This window comes from Diceros bicornis, chromosome 6 (genome assembly GCF_020826845.1).
Source record: "Diceros bicornis minor isolate mBicDic1 chromosome 6, mDicBic1.mat.cur, whole genome shotgun sequence".
NCBI lineage: Eukaryota > Metazoa > Chordata > Mammalia > Perissodactyla > Rhinocerotidae > Diceros > Diceros bicornis.
Window position 1 is genome coordinate 52,689,789 of NC_080745.1, and position 19,120 is coordinate 52,708,908.

At 39.1% G+C, this 19,120-nt stretch overlaps 1 protein-coding gene across 2 annotated transcripts in view; it reads right to left on the reverse strand.

Moving 5' to 3' along the window:
• The window catches only part of PRKG1 (protein kinase cGMP-dependent 1), a 1,198,754-nt gene that overhangs the window by 1,109,153 nt on the left and 70,481 nt on the right, over nucleotides 1-19,120 (reverse strand). The window contains exon 1 of one of the 2 annotated variants that reach the window (XM_058543435.1): nucleotides 10,959-11,947. The exons of the other annotated variant lie outside the window; for it this stretch is intronic. Within the exon in view, the coding sequence (XP_058399418.1) occupies nucleotides 10,959-11,269 (311 nt within the window). The 5' untranslated portion in view covers nucleotides 11,270-11,947. Of the gene's footprint in view, nucleotides 1-10,958; nucleotides 11,948-19,120 lie in introns of those variants that run through there. 2 annotated transcript variants of the gene reach the window in all.

The window sequence follows — 19,120 nt, forward strand, 5'->3', positions numbered from 1 at the left end:
GAAGGTTCTGGTGATGTGTTCCACTTTATTCACCTTTCTGCACATCTTGACGTGATATCTTCACCAAAATATTTCAATATTAATTCTTTTGATCTCTTCATTTCTGAGGGTACAGAAGGGTAACTCTGGATTGCTTAAAATAATCATGATTATACTATAGATGGAATATAACTTTAGATGGAAATAATAGGACACTTCAAATATCAGAATTTTCTGAAATGATTTCTTATAATTATTCATAAATGTAAACAAATACTCAAACACATATATAATGCTTCTAATTGCCTGAAGTCTCCATTTCTGGAAGGTTTTTCTTTAATTATTATTATTTCAAAAGCGATAAACTCTACCCTTTTAGCAGTTGCCTATCAAAAAAAACCCTCTTTTTTCAGGCTAGGCATTTCCCACCAAAACTCAAAAAGAGGGAGAAATGAACATATTAATAACGCCTTATGCAAAGCAATGAACAGGCAAAGGCTGGATGAATTCATGAAGTATGTAAAGAGGTGGCAAGAAGTCAATAAAAGATGCTCCGTTCACAGTGGGCTTGTGACTTTATTTATTTGCCATTCCTTTTCATGAGAACTGTTTAAAAGTAATACATTTAGTTTTATGCCTTTCAGGGCTACACGAACAAGGAATCATTTAGTTCATTTCTTTTTTTTCCAACAAGAGAACGTAGGTCTCCATACTAAGTAATGCTAAAACATCTGAAAGGCAGAGTCAGACAGATTATAATTTTTCACATCAGATTTTCCTTTTATGAAGAACAACCAAAAGTCTGAAGGGAGATTTTGAAGAAAAGAAAAATGACTATTTCCTGACCAAGGCTACCACCATAAAAAAAAGAAAGTCATCACATAGTTTCTTTCACAATATTCTAAAGCTTTTCAGATCTATAACAAGAAACATTGCTCATACAAATGTATGATAGAGTTGAGCATTACGTTTTTATAAAGTTACGTATTAAGTGAATGACTAGAAACTTGGAGCAATTCTTTCATTTTGCACTGTACCATATACTATGCGGGAAAAAAAAATTTTCCTCTAACAATTCAGAACTAAAAAAGTTCTATTAAGTAAAATCCATTTAGTCAAAATAAAGAGGAATTCACTGAATGGATCTTGCGGCAAAAAAAATACTCTTACTTTTCTAACCTTTGGTATCCTCAGACAGGTCCTAAATAAGAGAGCAGCAATTACCTAGAATGAAGACTGGGATTCACAGAAGGTTCCATGCTCGACAGCATCAACAGTGGACACTCCAGGGTTTATTCCACTGCTTCCCTTCTTTATTCTCTCCTCCCACTGACATAATGAGTTGCCATCTCAGCCTTAGAAAAATGCTACCTGTCACTTTCAGATGTTTAATATTTCTCTGTAAAAGATGTGGTGACACCTGTCAAACCAGCACAAGTCTAATTTAAGGCCATCCTTTCTGTCTCGCCATAATATAAAATGTGTTCCTCAGTCACCAATGCTTTAGGCAAAGTGTGTCTTATGAAGGTGAAAGTGTGGAGTTGTGCTAGCTTAAACAGTGTGTTTGCCAGCCACCTGCACACACAGGAGAGTATGGCCCATCCAACCTTCCACTCCATCACTAACAATAACTCCAGAGGGGCAAAATTCAGAATTCCCATTTTTCTTTCTTGTCATGACAATCCCTTTCTCTTTCCTTTCAGTCCAGACTCAGAAGCACCGTCAAAACCACAATTGTAAGATGATATACAGTATATCCAGAAAGGAGATGTTTTTCCCTCACATTATCTCATTATTCCTTGGCCCAGATCTGGGAAAAGCTTGCTATTACCATAATACAATTGTTTCAGAAAATAGCAAAAGTATTTTGCTTAACTAAGGTGTATTTGTCATTACTGACATTCAATACAATTAACCAAATTAAATTGACTGGCTGATACTATAATTATTTCATGTTCAAAGAAATACAGGGCTACTCCTAAAGAGCAGGTATGGTCTAGAAGTGAGAAAGCAAAACTGAACATTAGCAGGTCAATAGCATTAGATCTGCTCTTGACACATATTAATAATTTAAGCTATTTTCTTGTGCTTTTGTGAGGCCTAAGTTACTCCACCTCTGTATAGAAGTCAATGAAATGGCATCTGTCTGAAAGCAATTCTGATGAAGTTTAATTAGCATTTATGATCTTTAGACAGGCAAAGCAACTAACATTTTATTTTTGATGCAGGTGAAAGTCATGTATGTTGACACTAAATTGTCACTGATTTTTTTTTCTATACTAACTCCCATCCTTTCACATCTTAGAATAAAGAACACTAAGACCCCAGATATTTTCCCAGTGTGCTACCACCAACTCTTGCCCATCGTTCTGCTTTTAACAACTAAGCCATGTAAGTGAATACCCGCTTTTGTTCGTGTTTATTGTTGCTAATTCCTCTTATCTTTCCCATTTAGGTCCAATAAGCAAATGCATGACATGAAGCTAGATTCATAACAAAAGCGTTTACTTTCCTTATGATTAACTTCCCTGTGTAATTAATGAGGCCAATCCTCTGGGCAGCCTTATTACATCTACTCTGCTTTAACATGCTATCTATCAGCTGAATACATTTTCATATCTTAGAAGGAAAGGGAAAGAAAAAGAAAGCTTTCCACTGACTTCCATTCTAAGAAGATTTTTTTACCAAAAAGTATTTGCAATTATATTAGCTATTTTCATCGCTTATATAAAGTGCTATATTGGCTGATTCTCACCTGAGAAGATAATGATTAAATTACAAATGTAAATAGGCTCCTCTCAGAGACAATTAGGAACATCTTGAGTTTTTAACAACAATATAAGGAGAAAGAGACAACAGGGCCAGCAGTGAGGTTGTGAATACAGAGTGTAGGAGTTCCCATCTCCGCCAGGAGCTTTCCTGAGGGACGTATAAGATTCTCTCATTGCGGGTGTCACCTCAGACCTCTCGTGTGCCAGCAGTGCCCAGATCTGTTCACTCAAACCAAATCCTTTTGCAAAGGGGCTGCAACATTGATGTGCTTGCTTTGCTTTCTCTGAAGCCTCCTTGGAAAGTACTCCTCAGCCTGAGCTCAGGCTGTTTGCCTTAAAAGGATAAAATATCTGTAGGAAAAAAAACTGTAGCTGGCTGCAGAGACATCACATACCAGAAGGAGAGGCGCTACAAGCCCAGGACTGCTTCCAAGGGGGGCTCATCATTGTTTCACCTTCATATACTCAACAGTTTGTAGAAGCATCTGGGACCCAAGAAAACAGTCTTACTGGCTAACGAGGCAGCTGCCCCCAGTGAGGGTGGAAAACAAACTTAGGACGATGGCTGACCCTAATGTGTGTCATATTTGAACAGTGGCCAGGACTCACGGCGGGCAGGAAAGAGAAAACGTACTTACCTATTGAACAGAGCTGCTGCCACTTTTGTGGGCCCCAGGTCTGTAGCAGGTAACCCCAGAGAGCATAGTGAAACCAGTATGTGCAGATGCTACGGGGACTGGGGAACTGGAGCTGCCTGGCTGGAGCAAGCAAGGGATTTAGGTTGGTCAAAAGTGACCAAGGAAAGTGCTTTCCCAAAGAATGGGAATTCAAGTAACCTGTAACAACTGAAGTTGAATGGCCTACTGAAGAGGTTGTCAAGTCTGGCTGCAAATTAGAATCACCTGAGGAGCTAAAATAATATACCTACACCTCAGGTCCACCTCAGAGCAATTAAATCAGCATCTCTGGAGGTGGTATCCCAGGAAAGAGATTTTTTAAAGTTCCCCACGTGATTCTAAAATAGAGCCAGGGTAGAGAGCCAATGGGCTATGTAAGGTAATGATTAATGATTCAGAATAAACCATAAGACATTAAATAGTGTACAACTATAATTTGGGAAAAAAAATCTACTACTTTTGCAAGCCCCTAGTGCCTATAAGTTTTAGGCAATAGAAGCATTCAACTCTTTAAATGGAAAGTTTATCCTGGTCCATTGCATAATCTCTCTCTCACACACACACATACACACACACATATCATGTTGTGTTCTTATTAGAGTGGTTCCCAAATTTTGGTGCACATTGGAGTTACCTAGGGAATCTTTAAAAAATACTGATGCCTGGCTTCTGCCCCCAGACATTCTGATTTTAATTGGCTTTAGGTAAAAACTAGGCACTGGATTTTTTAAAAGCTCCCCAGATGATTCTAATGTGCAGCAAAGTTTGGAAACCACTGTCCTATCTTATTTTTTCCACTTCTCCCAAAGTCCTTCTGCTTCCTATTTAATTATTGGTGAACAGATACTCCCCTGAGATCAGCCTATATGTTATTCATTGGGTTTCTGAGCAATTGCCAAATCCTCCCACCCCGTTGGGAAGCGGAGGAACCTAGCAGCTAAGGAGAACAGCTCTGGAGTTCAAATTCAGGCTCAGCCTTTTGTTTTTTTTTTTTTTTTTTTGGTGAGGGAGATCAGCCCTGAGCTAACATCCGTGCTAATCCTCCTCTTTTTGCTGAGGAAGACCGGCTCTGAGCTAACATCTATTGCCAATCCTCCTCCTTTTTTTCTTCCCCAAAGCCACAGCAGATAGTTGTATGTCATAGTTGCACATCCTTCTAGTTGCTGTATGTGGGACGCGGCCTCAGCATGGCCAGAGAAGCGGTGCGTCGGTGCGCGCCCGGGATCTGAACCCTGGCCGCCAGCAGCGGAGCGCAAGCACTTAACCGCTAAGCCCCGGGGCTGGCCCCCAGGCTCAGCCTTTTAAAAAGTGTGTGACCTTGGGCAAGTTACTTAGCTTCTCTGAGCTTCAGTGTCCTGTACCTCAGTGCTGTGAAATGGAGATAATCTGGAGTCTTCCTCACAAGGTTGTTTGAGTGATAAAAGAGACAATCTATGGAAAGCACAGGGAGCAGTGCCTGGCACAAAGTGCTAAAAAATGTTAGCCATTATGACGATGATGCGCAGTGCCATTCTGACCCATTATTTCAGAAACCATGATGTGCTAACTTGCTCTCCTCATTCCTTTCCTCTACACTGTGAACTGCACAAAGACCACCAAGCCCTTCTTGACATCGGACTAACGGATGTTTCAAAGGGACAATACAAGCATTCAAAACAAGCATTGGTTTAAAGGAAAACATCTTAACGGTTTTCTGCTGAAATCCCAGTATGGCTCCCACTCCCAGAGGAGGCAAACCTTCGATACTCCAATGTGGGTTTCTCCTCTACGGCTGTCTTCATCCACAAAGTACTATCTTACTTGCAAATTCTGTTCCAATCTTATTGCCTATTTACTCACCCACAAAACCCATCACTCCTTTCCAACTTCGTTGCAAATATGGTACAGCTTTAACAATACTCGTCTTGTTTTGCCCTTCCCTGCCCCCCTGACACACATCTCTTCTTCCCACTCTACTTTCCTGCTTTTTTCATATTAATAACTATGATTATAAAATCCATTCAGAAACAAGACACTTTTGAGAGTATACTATTAGTCCCACCTTTGGTTAAACATCTGTTTTGTGTTGCTGCAGTTTTTGTGCTATTGTTTATATTTACATGACAGTTTTGGAGGGAGAACATTCTTCTGCTCTTACAAACAAAATTATATTTAGAGAGTTCAAACAGGCTGCACATATTTAACTTCTCAGAAAATAAAATTTAAGGAGATGCCGAGGAATGCAGTCATTATAGAAGATGGTGAGAGGAAAGTAGAACTGGTGTCAGAAGGCTGGGTGTGAGGAAGTAGAGAAGGGCTGTGAGGGAAGGGGTGGCGAACAGCGCCAGCTCAACAATTCAGATTAGGATTCAAAATGCCACAGATGTGATTGCATAATAAGCTGTTGAGCATACTGGTAAAGGCTGCTTTCGGCATGTGCTTATTTATCATATTGTCTTGCGTTCTCCAAGCATAGAAGGTTCAAGTCAGAGGGTCTGAGTGCTAGCAACAGGCCCAGTTCCCTGGATGGGCAGCAGCACCTATGGTAGAGATGGCAGAAAGAGCAGCAGCCTGGTGTTCGAATCTGGTTGCTAGGATACCATGGAGACCCTCCATTGCTAGGCAGACAGAAAAAAAAAAATGTGTCCATATGCCTTATAACCTGCAAACAGCAACAAAAGAAACATCGTCTGCCTTCTTCTACCCTTGTCCATTAGGACAAGCCCAACTCTTTAGTGAAATAACAAGTAGCAGGAGCTTGGAAATGTGGCCCAGGAGAGCAAGGAAGCCAGTCATTTATATTCTCAGGCAGTCTCTAGAGCTACTCTATTTAAGGGCTCATCAGGATTTTCATTATAAGCCCCATTTTAGGGGCACACAACTTGACTGTGCTTCAAAAGATCCGAATAGGGTTTTAGCAACTTGGTCTCATACATTTTTATAAAGGCTTCTATGACTTCAATTTTACTGCATAGACAGTAATGTCAAATTAACAATCAAACTTAAATTGGAACGTCTATTAGAATAACATTAAGTTAGAATTTAACTCCTCCACAAAAACAAGAAAGATGAATTTCAAAAACCAACTTCAGGTTCAATTCTCATCTATGTCCCATTTGCCTAGGTATGTGAGGAATCTGCAATGCTAGTCTGTGGCATAAAATTAGATTACTTTCAATGGGAACATTTTGAAGTGAGTGGAAAGAGAAACTTGGTTTCTTTAAGAGTGGAAATCGATTTCTTTAAGAGGTTTAATCATCTGTTGCTTGGTTAAATTAAATACTCTTACCTAGTTGGGATAGTTACAGCTATTATCAGGACTGTGCTGGTGGGCAGTGGAGGATTGGACCAACATTCTCAGATTGAAAACTTTACTAATGGGTAACAATCAGTCCTCAGTGTAAAGTGCGAGCACACACACACACACACAAACACAGACAGATGATCCTTAATTATTCTAAACACAAGCAGAAATGCCCTCTTACCTACTTTATAAAATAGAAACAGAGATTCTCATTCTCTCTGGCCTAAACTTGCTTTTCCTCACTTCTCACTATGGTATTCTGATACAGCCACTGGTTGCCGTCATTCCCCAGATGTACCCTCTGGTTTCTTTTGTTGCCTTGTACTTTTGCAGATGGCCCTCACCATCCCCACCCCACCTCTCTCATCCCATCATCACTCACCTAAATCACAGCCATCCTTCAAATACTTTAAACACCTCCACTTCTACACGAGTTTCTGATACCATAAAGTTATATGGGCTCAATTATATTTTGCCAACTGTCTTAGGCACCTCCTCTGTGACTTACCTTACTCTCCCTTCTAGAATATTTATTTGTGCAGTATTGTTAACCCCTTGTTAACTCCTTGATGGTAGGACCCATATCCTTCTCACTTCTAATGCCTGGCGATAGCTTGCACATGGCAGACATCCCAGAAAAGTATTGAACTCAGCTGTAGGTCACATTTGGAATTGAATTACTACCTCTGAAGAAATCTATGTTTTAATATTATGCCACTATGATTACACTAAAATTCTAGAATTCTCTCAACTTCCTACAAAATTTAACATACAGCCTTTAGGAAGATTCAGAGATGTACTAGTGTCAAGATTTAAAAGACATAAAAGATCTTGTTAAAATTAATGCCTCCCTAAAAATAAGAAAAAATATTTCTTTTCATCCTCAGCTCTTCCAAAGTACTTCACATTCAAAAAGTGAAACATTACAGAACATATCATCAGTCTCTGAAATTCAGCTACCTTTGGGGTGAAAAGCAACAGCTTAACAATAATACAGAGACACTAACAACTTCTGATAGGAACTCAAGTCTATATAGCCCAACTAAAATGACATGGAACCCTGTGACAGCAAAATGGAAAGGATTTGAGAATATTCGCAATAGGTAAAGGGTTTAGATCAAAATACTAGAAACTGAATGTTCTAATCTATTATACAGTCAATTTTCAGGAATGAAATATCATGAAATAAAATTGCTTTGAAAGTCCATAAGAACCATTATATGGATACAAAACCAACAAGCTATCTGATCTCATAAAACGAATTTTTATATATATTTTTTTCATTTTAAGGGTTTATTTGCTCAGTTTATTTCAAAACAAATACTCTAATAGTTTTACATTCTCAAGTAGTTATTTGTTGGCAGTGGAATATAGATTGCAATTTGCTACATCAGTTCTTTGCTTCACATTCATAACAGAAGAAGGGCTTAAGGGCTACTTCTATACAGGTGTGAAAGAGACAGACAAAACCACTCCCCTTGCTTCACAGGTGCAGCAGGAGTGTCCTGGCTCTGTGCTGGAATCTGGCAGAGCCTTCCCTCCAATTCACAGCTCAAAGGGAAAATTCCAAACCAAAAACGTCAAGATGATTTAAGTTAATAAGTTAATTTACATTTTACACTATTGTTAAATGATCAAAAATCACTAAAAAACAGAGGTTTTTAAAAATTATAATCCTCAGAAGGCAAGCTCAGTAAGCAAAAAGTAAACAAACATATTTGCATACATCAGATAACTGAACAGAACATCAGCTGGGCAGTTTCCCACATCTAATGGAAAGAAAACAGAAAACTAACGTGAACGTGAATTTGAAATCAATTTTAGACTATTTAGATGGTTTCCTTTTAAATTGAACTCACAATAATCTGTGTGTAAGTTTTAAGAAGGATGACTAAATTTAAGTTGCACTAAAGATGAAATATAAAGAAATAAACACTTGTTGCCAGTAAGTCTGTAAAATCAAATTATTTATAGTGAAATAAATTGAAATTCAAACAAGTCTTCTTTGGTTTGGCAAGTTTTCCTAATTCATTGTGGAGCTATCTTGCACAATCATTCAAATAACATAAGGTATAATCCTTTTGCATACAATATACTTCTCCTCTTAAGAGAGGTACGCCCTACCACTTAAATTGATTTTAGTCTAGTTTTCTTTATGTAAGTGTGAAAAAAGAACAGATGTTTTTCCAAAATTATTTAAGCTTGGAAGACATTCTATCGTTTTCTTCAATATAATCCTTCAGAATCACCAAAACCATCATGGTGATATCTTAACAGCTGACTTCTTTAAAGCACAAGTTATTAAATAAATATCAGAACGCACAGTATTGTTCGATAGATAAAACGTTTATTATAACAGAATATTGTGAATTATCTGCCACACTAATTTCATTTTCCACCACAGACTTTTTAAAAAAATCTAGTTGTTCTACATGTCAAGCACTAAGAGACTTCTAAAACTTACCACCTTCTACAGCTCATTCCCTTCTGCCTAGATTCCTTTAGATCTTGTCTGATAGAATGTTTAGCTGGAGTTATCAGCTGGCTTGATCACGTTTCATTATAAAACCTATTAAAATAGTCTTTTTATAAAAGCAGAGTTTGCTCTTTGTTACTCCAAAGTCCTGCAGATACTAAAATGAGATCCTATGGAATGCTTAAAGATGCAGGGAGCTGTCTTTGAGTTATTTTTTCATTATGCAAAACTTGGCCCAGGAGAGATGGCCATGTACCTCGTTAGCTAAAACAGGCAAGCATGTCAGGACTGCAAATTAATTTACCAGAGAAAGTTGAAGTGGAGACAGATCATTCAGGTTTCTAAGGCAGATCTAAGTCTACTGACCTATTAGGGCAACTTGGGGAGGTCAGAATCTCAGAAATGTTTATCCTTATTGTCTCTTCCCCCCACTCTCACAGAATACAAACTCCTCCTTAAGCTAAACCTGCATGAGGAACAGCAAATGCTCTATGGGAACCAACAAGTTTAGCTACAACTCTTTAAGTTTTCAAAAGACTAATTAGGACATACTTGGGAGCTCCAAAAATCCAATAAATACAAATGGAGACAATCAAGTATTTATTCTTTCTCCTTATATTAATAACTTGTATTTACAAAGTGAAAGGTTCCAAGGGACTTTGTATTATTATGTAACACGTGTCATCCAGCCAGTGTGATGTAGTTAGGAACAGAGTAGCAAAACCTTTCATTTTATCAATTATGTCACTATCTATTAATTAATTATACCATTCATTTGGGTGCTATCCCTCATTCTATATTAATCTCATGTTCCTGCCACTTTACTTTCCATGAGGACTCTGAGTTGAGTGGTGTGTAACAAGTTTCATTCAATTTTCCCACTGAAGTTATGAAGCCCACTGATATCAGAACTACACAGTTGTCTAAAATGCTAGAACAATACCAGAGTGGTTGCATAGGAAGCCAGGAGTAAGGCAAACAATGTATCCACATTGTCAATAAAGGTAAGTATACTTCTCTATATTTGACCCTGGAAACATGCAATCCTCTTGGGAAATGGAGGAGCCCTATTAGGAACATTATGCAAATTCCTTAAAGAAAATAAGCAATATTCTCCCTCAGATGTTATGAAAAAATATTTTTTTAAAAATCAACAGACTAGGCTTCAATTTGTGGATTGTAAATGTCATCCAATTCAGGAAATCAAAAAACCTTCCCTTTTATACGCGTATTTGCTTATTTTTGACACTTTGATGATGACAGAACATCAGGTTTGAAGGGTACCAGCGTGAATCGCCAGCATGTAGCGAAATCCGGGAGGGCCACAAAAGCATAGAAAGTAAGGGTGATATCAGACGCATTTCATTTCAAGTCTGATGAGCCTGCATTTAGGATTTTCCGGCTGGGCAGGTTTGCCAGCGCATTTGCAAGACTGGGCTTTTTATTCCGTTTCTCACACTCACTCACACACACGGCCGGACACACACCTGGGGAGCGTTCAAACTCCATGTACCCTAGGTGGCATGTATGAATGTACATGTATATTTTTTAAAAAATAGCTTCACATCTGACAAAGACATCAAGGCAACGTAGGTGCAGTGAGTCTGGCTCTGAGAAACGTGAACAGCCCCGCAAGAAGTGCCTGTTAAAATGAAACATTTCTGAGGATGAGGACAGACATGGCAAGCGGGAGGGGTGGGGGCCGACAGACATTACCCGCAGCTCCCCACCGACAGGGTGCCACATGGACCCGGCGCGTAACCCCTGCTTACTGTGGGCTCTTGGGGTAGAAGGGCAGGGTCACATGGCTGAGATCCTGGATGTCGAAAGCGGTGGGCTCAGCGGAGATCGCCTGCCGCTTGGTGCGCGGCTCGCCCTGCAAGGTGCTCGCGCTCTGCTTCTGCGCCTGCTGGGTGGCCGGCCGGATCACCGAGCGGTACTTGTCCAGCTCGTTCTGCAGCTTCTGGATCAGTTCGTCTTTCTGATCCAACTCAAGCTCCAGCTCGTCGATGAGAGCATCCCGCTGCCTCAGCTCCTCGATCTTCTCCTGAAGCGCGTACTGTAAATCCCGCAGGGTGCCCATGCTCCTCCGGGCTGCCGGGGGCTCCTTCCTGCCGCTGCTCCGCGTCTTGGGGCTTCCTCCCCTCTCTGATCAACTTTCCCCAAAGTCGCTGCTGCCTCCCGAGTGCAAAAGCTTCCTACTTGAGACCAAAGCCAGCCCTGGCTTCTGAGCATGCCCAGTCCGCCGGCTCCAGCCACCGAGAGTTTCAGTGCAGATTTCACTTCTCTGGGCTGACTGAGAGGCTGAATGTGGGGATGAGCGAAACAGCAGGTCCAACCCGGGATTAAACCTGAAACGCGGTGGGCGCCTCGGCGCGGGGGAGAAGAGCCGGGAGGCGCGGCGGCAGGGGAGCGGGAGAAGGGGACTTGGATGGAGGCTCCGAGGCAGCGGCTGGTCTGCTCGGGTCACTCGCGCTGGGCGCCAGAGGAAGCCGGCGGTGCGTGCGGGGAGCCTGATAAACCTCTGGGGCGCGCCGGGGGATGTGCAGGCGGAGCGAGGCGGGAGCACTACTTTGGGGGTGGGGAGGTGGGAGGGAGAAGACAGGGAGGACCCTGAGCAAACTGGGGAGGCGGCAGCCAGCTCCAGAGCACACCAGTCTTGAGGACGACGGGCTACAATCCTGGCGACATCCGAGGGCAGAGCGGACTCTGCATCCTGAAAGCTCTGAGTTCTGGAGGTATTTTGGCCGCCAGTCGCAACAAGAAAGGCTCCCGAGCCGTGTGGATGCGCTTTCCCTTCTCCTCCGCCACCTTTCCCACGGGGAGCGCCTCACACAGGTGGCTAACGCTTGAAAAGAAACTTGCCTTTCTGGAGATGAGAGCGAGTCTGTGCTTGGGAGGGATTCCCCCTTACATCCAGGTGCCTTTGGGGAAGGGGCGGGCGCGGGAGCTTCTGACTTGTTGCCCCCTTAGTGGTGCCACTCTCGGTCTGCCTCCGCTGATTACTCTCCTTTCCACCCCTTCCAAACCCAGATTAATGAACTTTTTTTAGGGCAGAGGCCAAAATAGTTTTGAGCCCTAGACAGCCGATCGGCTTCACCACTATCCCTCCCTCTTGAGCTCGTGTCTGCGGAATAGTTTATGGATGGGCCTTGCTGCTTCTATTTGCTTAATTTGGGGTGGTGGGTTGGAGGGTGGGAAAAATCGGTGTTAAGCTCCCAAAAGTTCATCCTAAAATTGAACCATACCTTTAAAAATATTACTTCCCTGACAGCCAAGCTGTTAGCACTGTATCCTTCCATTTGGATGGCAAGACACAAACTTTGAAGAGAGATCATAAAAAAAGGGGGGAGCCTAAATGAGCGGCAGTAAATTGTACACTATACCTCCCACCTCTACCCACCCCCACCCCATCCCTGCTCAGTTAATCTTTCCTAAAATGATAACAATTAGGTAGCATCCTTTCTGTCCAAGAGTAACACTCCCATCGTCCTAACACGTTTAGAATCTCCAAATATTTACTTAATACTTACCTAGATTTCTAATATAATCTAAATCTTCACCAACTCAGACAATTTCATAGCATCTTTATTAGCACTGCTCCAATTACTATTCTCGGACACTCAATGTTATAAACCTCAATGTACTATTTGGCCATTCCTTAACACTAAAACAAAGTAGATAGAAAATAGATTAAAATTGAATTGCAATCCAGAACTATTCACTGGAATCTAAACTTAGCCAAGGACACATATCAGTCTCAAAAAAACTTGGTCACTTTTACTTTTGAATACACAGGTTATTCTATCTGAGCTACGAAAAGAGAAAGAACAAACTAGCTAGCCAGTGGCACATTAAAGAGCTTTTGATTTAAAGTGTACTTGTTTGTAATTAGAGGTGTAAATGACAAAGGATATACAATCTTAAACATTCTTCCACACAGATTATGATCTAATTCTCTTCCTACAGATGACATAAGACACCTAATTTTTCTGCTTTCCAACATGGACATCTCTGCAAGTCCATTTATTTCAGAATATAATATATAAAATGGATTAATTCCCCAAGCATTTTCATTTGTAAGAGCAAAACATGAATGACTTACAAATACTGATGGCAGTAAATAATAGTTCTGAATTATTGTTGTTTTAATTAAAACTAAACCAGGCAGAAGTACTGTGGCTTTTATAAACTGACTCTATTCTAAAAGAGCCTCTGTGACATTTTCCTTCTCCCAAGCAAAAGGCCACATTCTTATTTAACCTATGGGAATTCTTTAATTCTATGGGAAAATGTTTAAAACTAAATGATTTTTTCCTATAGATTTATTATAGGGGTCCATGAGGCCAAGAGTTTATGTCTAAAAATATATCAGAAGCAATGTACAGGGGATATCATTAGACAACTGCTAAGCAGGTTATGTTTTAAGGTTTATTTAAGGCTTAAATGAGGTTACTTAATGTCTTCAAGCAGCACAAAGTAGAGAAGATTCTTCTTCATTTGTAGAAAGCATGTCTACATATACCAAGGAAAGTAGAAACTAAAGCATTTTCCCCCCAAATAAAAAAAAGCACTTAAACCAAAAAATATTCAGATATTTTGAACAAAAATGAGGTTTTTTAACACTGAGTTATGTATATATTTTTCGCTATTTAAGCCATCAGATCTACATGCAACTTTAGGATAGATGCATGTTACATTTTCATTTCAAATGGAATTCTTGTGATACAAAATATATTCCATGGTGAATCTCATAGTGCGAGTCAAGAATCTGTTGTAATAAATGCAAAGAAATGGCCAAGAAAATATGACTATTACAGATGGCCTACGCTTTAAAAGGTGTTCAAGGTATAAGAATATATTTGGTTATATTAGTCTATATTATGAAAAATAATTTAATTTTTCCTTAAATACTTTGTAATTGTATATGCAAAAATCTAGAATTCTAGGCTTTCTCTTCCATTCTTGAAGTCAAAATAAATATTTTAAGTAAGTTTTTCAATGATATTCCTGACTGGTTGTTTAGATCTTGAGGCATCTGGTTTTCCATCTCAACCTTTTGCATGATTCCAATATTTTCTTAAACATCTTTTGCATTGTACTTGGTAAATGCTGGAAATAAATTTTATGTGAAAAATCAAGGTCCTGCAGTTACATTTCAACAAACAAATTTTACTGTGTGCCTCATAGTAAACTTAATTGGCTAAATTATAAGATCAGAGATCAGGTACAAGTCTACTTTCTGCTTATTAGGAAATGGCTACCACAAATCTGGAATGGAGCGGAGTGGAATAGCATATTCCACTGAGCCCTCCTACTGCCTATCCGGGATGCGGTCCTCATGTTAGATGCTAAAACATAGAACAGTGCAATTTTGAAGGAACTGAGTTCATACTCTAGAATTCCACAGTCAACTCACAACCTATTTTTCAGCAATCTCTCTTTGTTATAGCTCTTATAGAAGCAAAGTTCTACCAGTAGCCAGACCAACCTGTGGTATACTGACGCTCTTCAATTTTGCACCTAACCCTCATGATTGAAAATAAATATTATCATGCCTTCCTTAATGGAATCTCAGAATCATTTAATAAGACATTCAGTAATGCAGCTGTATCATAATACTCGCTATTAAAAAAATAAAGTCTGGGGGCCGGCCCGGTGGCGCAAGCGGTTAAGTGCGCGCGCTCCGCTGCGGCGGCCCGGGGTTCGCTGGTTCGGATCCCGGGCGTGCACCGACGCACTGCTTGGTAAGCCATGCTGTGGCGGCGTCCCATATAAAGTGGAGGAAGATGGGCACCGATGTTAGCCCAGGGCCGTCTTCCTCAGCAAAAAAAAAAGAGGAGGATTGGCGGATGTTAGCTCAGGGCTGATCTCCTCACAAAAAAAAAAAAAAAAAAAAAAAAAAAAAAAAAATAAAGTCTGTAAAATTTATCATCCTTCACTAAAAACATAATTGGCCTCAAGAGAACTGTGATAATTTTGTCATCCAACTGTCCATTCTATTGATGCTACATTTCCTGGAAGAGTCCTAAGTTTGAATTTTCTGCTGCCATTTCATGTACATATCTTTTTTTTTTAATTTTATTTATTTTATTTTCTTCCCCCCAAAGCCCCAGTAGATAGTTGTATGTCATGGCTGCACCTCCTTCTAGTTGCTGTATGTGGGACCCGGCCTTAGCACGGCCAGAGAACCGGTGCGTCAGTGTGCGCCCAGGATCCAAACCCGGGCCGCCAGCAGCAGAGCGCGTGCACTTTACCGCTAAGCCACGGGGCCGGTCCCCAGGAACATATCTTGAACAGCAAAAAATAAACATAGCTGAGCTTTTTAGGTGATGGAAGCCACCTCTTGTAGAAAATTGCTATAAAAAGTACCTCTAAGAACCTAGATAGAAACATTACTGTTACTTGTAGACATACTGGCTTGCCCTAAATTGCTAATCTTAAAATCACAATAAAAATAACTTCTTTGAACTCTTAATGCATGACAGGCACTATTCATGCAACCCTACAAGTTGGACAGTATTATTATTTCCATTTATATTTGAGAAAATAGAGGCACAGAATCACCCACCTAATGAATTGCAAAGCCTGGCTTCAAATTCAGCTCATTTGATGCAGAGCTCAATCCCTGACCCCCTGCCCCTCGCTGCCTTCTGCAGGACTTCCAAGTGTTGCTAATGTCTTGGTTCTGGATCCAGAGAAGTAAGAGTATCCTTAACATTAACAAGCCCGACTTTGGGGGTAGAGAGGTAGAAAGATGAGAAATTTGGAAACTCCTGAAAAAGCAGGAAAAACATTTTTTAAAAGTTCCTTTTCTCAAAACTATCTTCACTCCAGCACCATTTCATCCTGGTTCAAGGTGACCAACTTGTACCCATTTCCCTGGGATTGCCTTGGTTTTAAAACTAAAGTCCTAGGTACCCCTTGGTCCTGGGCAAACCAGGATGATTGGTCAACCCTATTTAATTCAGGATTGCTGAATTTCTCTATTTTATAAACATTTTTAAATTTTGCTTTCAAAGTTACTGATAGAAATGAAAAACACAGGAAGATCTGTTAACGATAATGCCTATTATTTCAGACACATTACAAACCCACTTAGCATTTGTTTGTGTGAATATGTTTTAGGAAAGCAATCATTCTATTTCAATGCATAATAATACACTATAGGAATTGTCTTTGGAATGTAAAGGGGAGTGAGTCAGACAAGAGAATTTTAACTACAGTTTGATAAATTAGACAAGGATTCAATGCTTTTCTTTTTGGTTTATTATTTTTCTAAAAATCTGGAATTTAGACAAATTGGCTTCCTATGGATGAAGCACAACACTTCAAGCTATTTGATTAACTCCTACGGAATTAGATTATTCTTACAAACACATGATTGTGTTTGGTGGATAGATTCGGCCATCAGGAATGCATATTTAAATGGTATAAGTAAAAAATTCTAATGGTTGGGCTGTTTTGAAGTCATGCTACTGCGAATGATAAGTTCTGCATGGAAAAGAAAAAAAAATCATAAACCATTAATGATGAAAAACTTACTGCAGAGACTTGGAAAGTAATAGTGCATTGTACTGTAATTGCTAATGTGCTTAGAGTTTAATACAGAATTAGTGTCATGCCTAATATTAGTTGAAATGAATTTTTATATTCCACAGCTTGAAATGATGGTAAGTTATCATTGGGCCTCAGTGCACATGAAAACTAGTGCACATGAAAATCCATGCACTATCTACCAAGAAGAACATTTCTTTGTACTCTTTAGTAAGCTGCCCATTTCCAAAGAGCAGAAGAAATCAAAGGTTTTTAAGAAGAAAGTATTAGGTTTTCTCTATTTTTTTCATGAATGGAAAATTTTAAAATGTATAACATGGAATTTAAAATTCTTTATTCACAAAATATTATTTTACTGCATTTTAGGCCTAGTGAAAATATACCTGAGTATGCAACATCATAATATCTTCAGTATCTAATTAATCAAGTACAGTTTCTCAGTTCCATTTCAGTGATTCTTCTGGTATATTAAATGCACATGATTTCCTAAGTTGATGCATCAGTATTTCCCACAAAATATTCAAAAATATTTGTAAAAGTAATTTAGCATCTGAAAATGTATTTGATATCATGTGGCTTATAGGAAAAGAGCTCTAGAGTAAATGATTTTTTTGTTGTTTTTATTTTACATATCATCTAACAGCTGATATAACTTGGCCATTTTCCTCCTACATGTTTTGTAATCAAAATTAAATGCAAAAACAAACTACATTTTGCTAATGAACTTACTAAAATTAGTAACATGGGAAAGTACTGAAGATGTAAGAAAGACAATAAATACAAGTTTGAGTGAATTGGATTTTTATCAGTAAGTAAAATGAATGAACTGGGCAAGAGAAAGATGGCAAGACATTTGTTTTACTTCGAGAATGTCAGAGATTTGGAGGAGAGGGGAAGTTGTAGGCAAAAAGACTTACTAGGGAAATATACAGAGATCTTCATTCTTATTAACTTAATGGACAAGTATATATCACCTAACTTCAAATTAAGGAAACTCTTGATATTGTGACTTTTATAAAATTACCATGAGATGGAAATCCAGAAATCCATCTCTAATGATAGGCAATGAAGCACTAGGCTGGTAAAACAAATGGATATCATTCTAGGGCCAAGTTATCGTGCCTGATGTTTATGAAAACATTACCCTTAGAACAAGGATAAAGCCCCAGCTTGGGACCTACGAGATGCACAGATTTGCTATGCATTTGTAACCAACTATAAAATTATCAGTCATCTTGCCCAATGTACTTTTTTAGAAAAGATTTCATAATTTCTTCCTAGTCCAAACTGGATTTTTTTTAATTCAATTTTCAAAGCACAGGCATTTAATCTGGTAGGTAAGAACACTTTTAAATATTAGTGGCTCAGATTTAAACTTAAAAGACATATGTGCAAATACCTACATAATAAATAAGTTGCTCTAAACAGCAATATATAAAGTATCATATGGTTTTAATTTTATATTTTAATAAATATAAAATAGGGACTTTTATAATTTTTTGGTACGAGGCAGAATATTTAGTGTCTGTCTTGAGTCAATGCATTATGTAAGAATGTTTTAGCTCAAAGATCAGAATTAATTCAGGGAGTTATTATGGAAAATTCATCTAAGTTTTCCATAGAATATAGTACAGCCAAAATGCTATCCATCTATCTTCCTTAGAAAAGCATCCACGTTGAATACTAATTTAAAGTGGAAAAAATGACAGGGAAATCGTCAAAACGTTTATTTGTGGAACATTAAAAGCAACTGCTGCTGTTAGGAACATAGAGAACTTAGTGAAAATTGCTTATTTCACTTTGTGGTCTCCACTGGTCAGACCAGGTGTATCAGTACACAGCAAGTAACATTCTCACAGTAGTCACAGAACCGGGACTTACCTAACCTAACAGAACTTCCACATACACTCCATTATTTAATTTAATTACTTTGTGCCACTCTCACAGGCACTCCCAAAATACAGAGAACTCAAGGACCAATAACAACATCTGCCATGGTTTGACACAACACCCTGCTCGACCTCCCCCCACAGAAAAGCAAAGGTGTTCTTCTTCTGTACTCAAAATGGATATCACAGAATTTTGAGCTGGAATGTACCATAGAGATGATGTCATTCAACATCCTAATTTCAAATTTAAGGAAATTTAAAGGCCATGGAAGTTAAATGACTCACCCAAGGCAGAGGCCAGTTTAGGATCCAAGTCTCTCGATTCTCAGCATAGTATTCTTTAAAGTTATGTTATTCTTTCACTTGGCCTTTTACTGTTACTGCACACAGAAGCCTGATTTGGTTCACATAAAATCCTACCTCATATCTCTTAGCAATTAATAGTTGTTAAAACCAATTCAGAACACTTTAATTTGCTGCAGAGAACA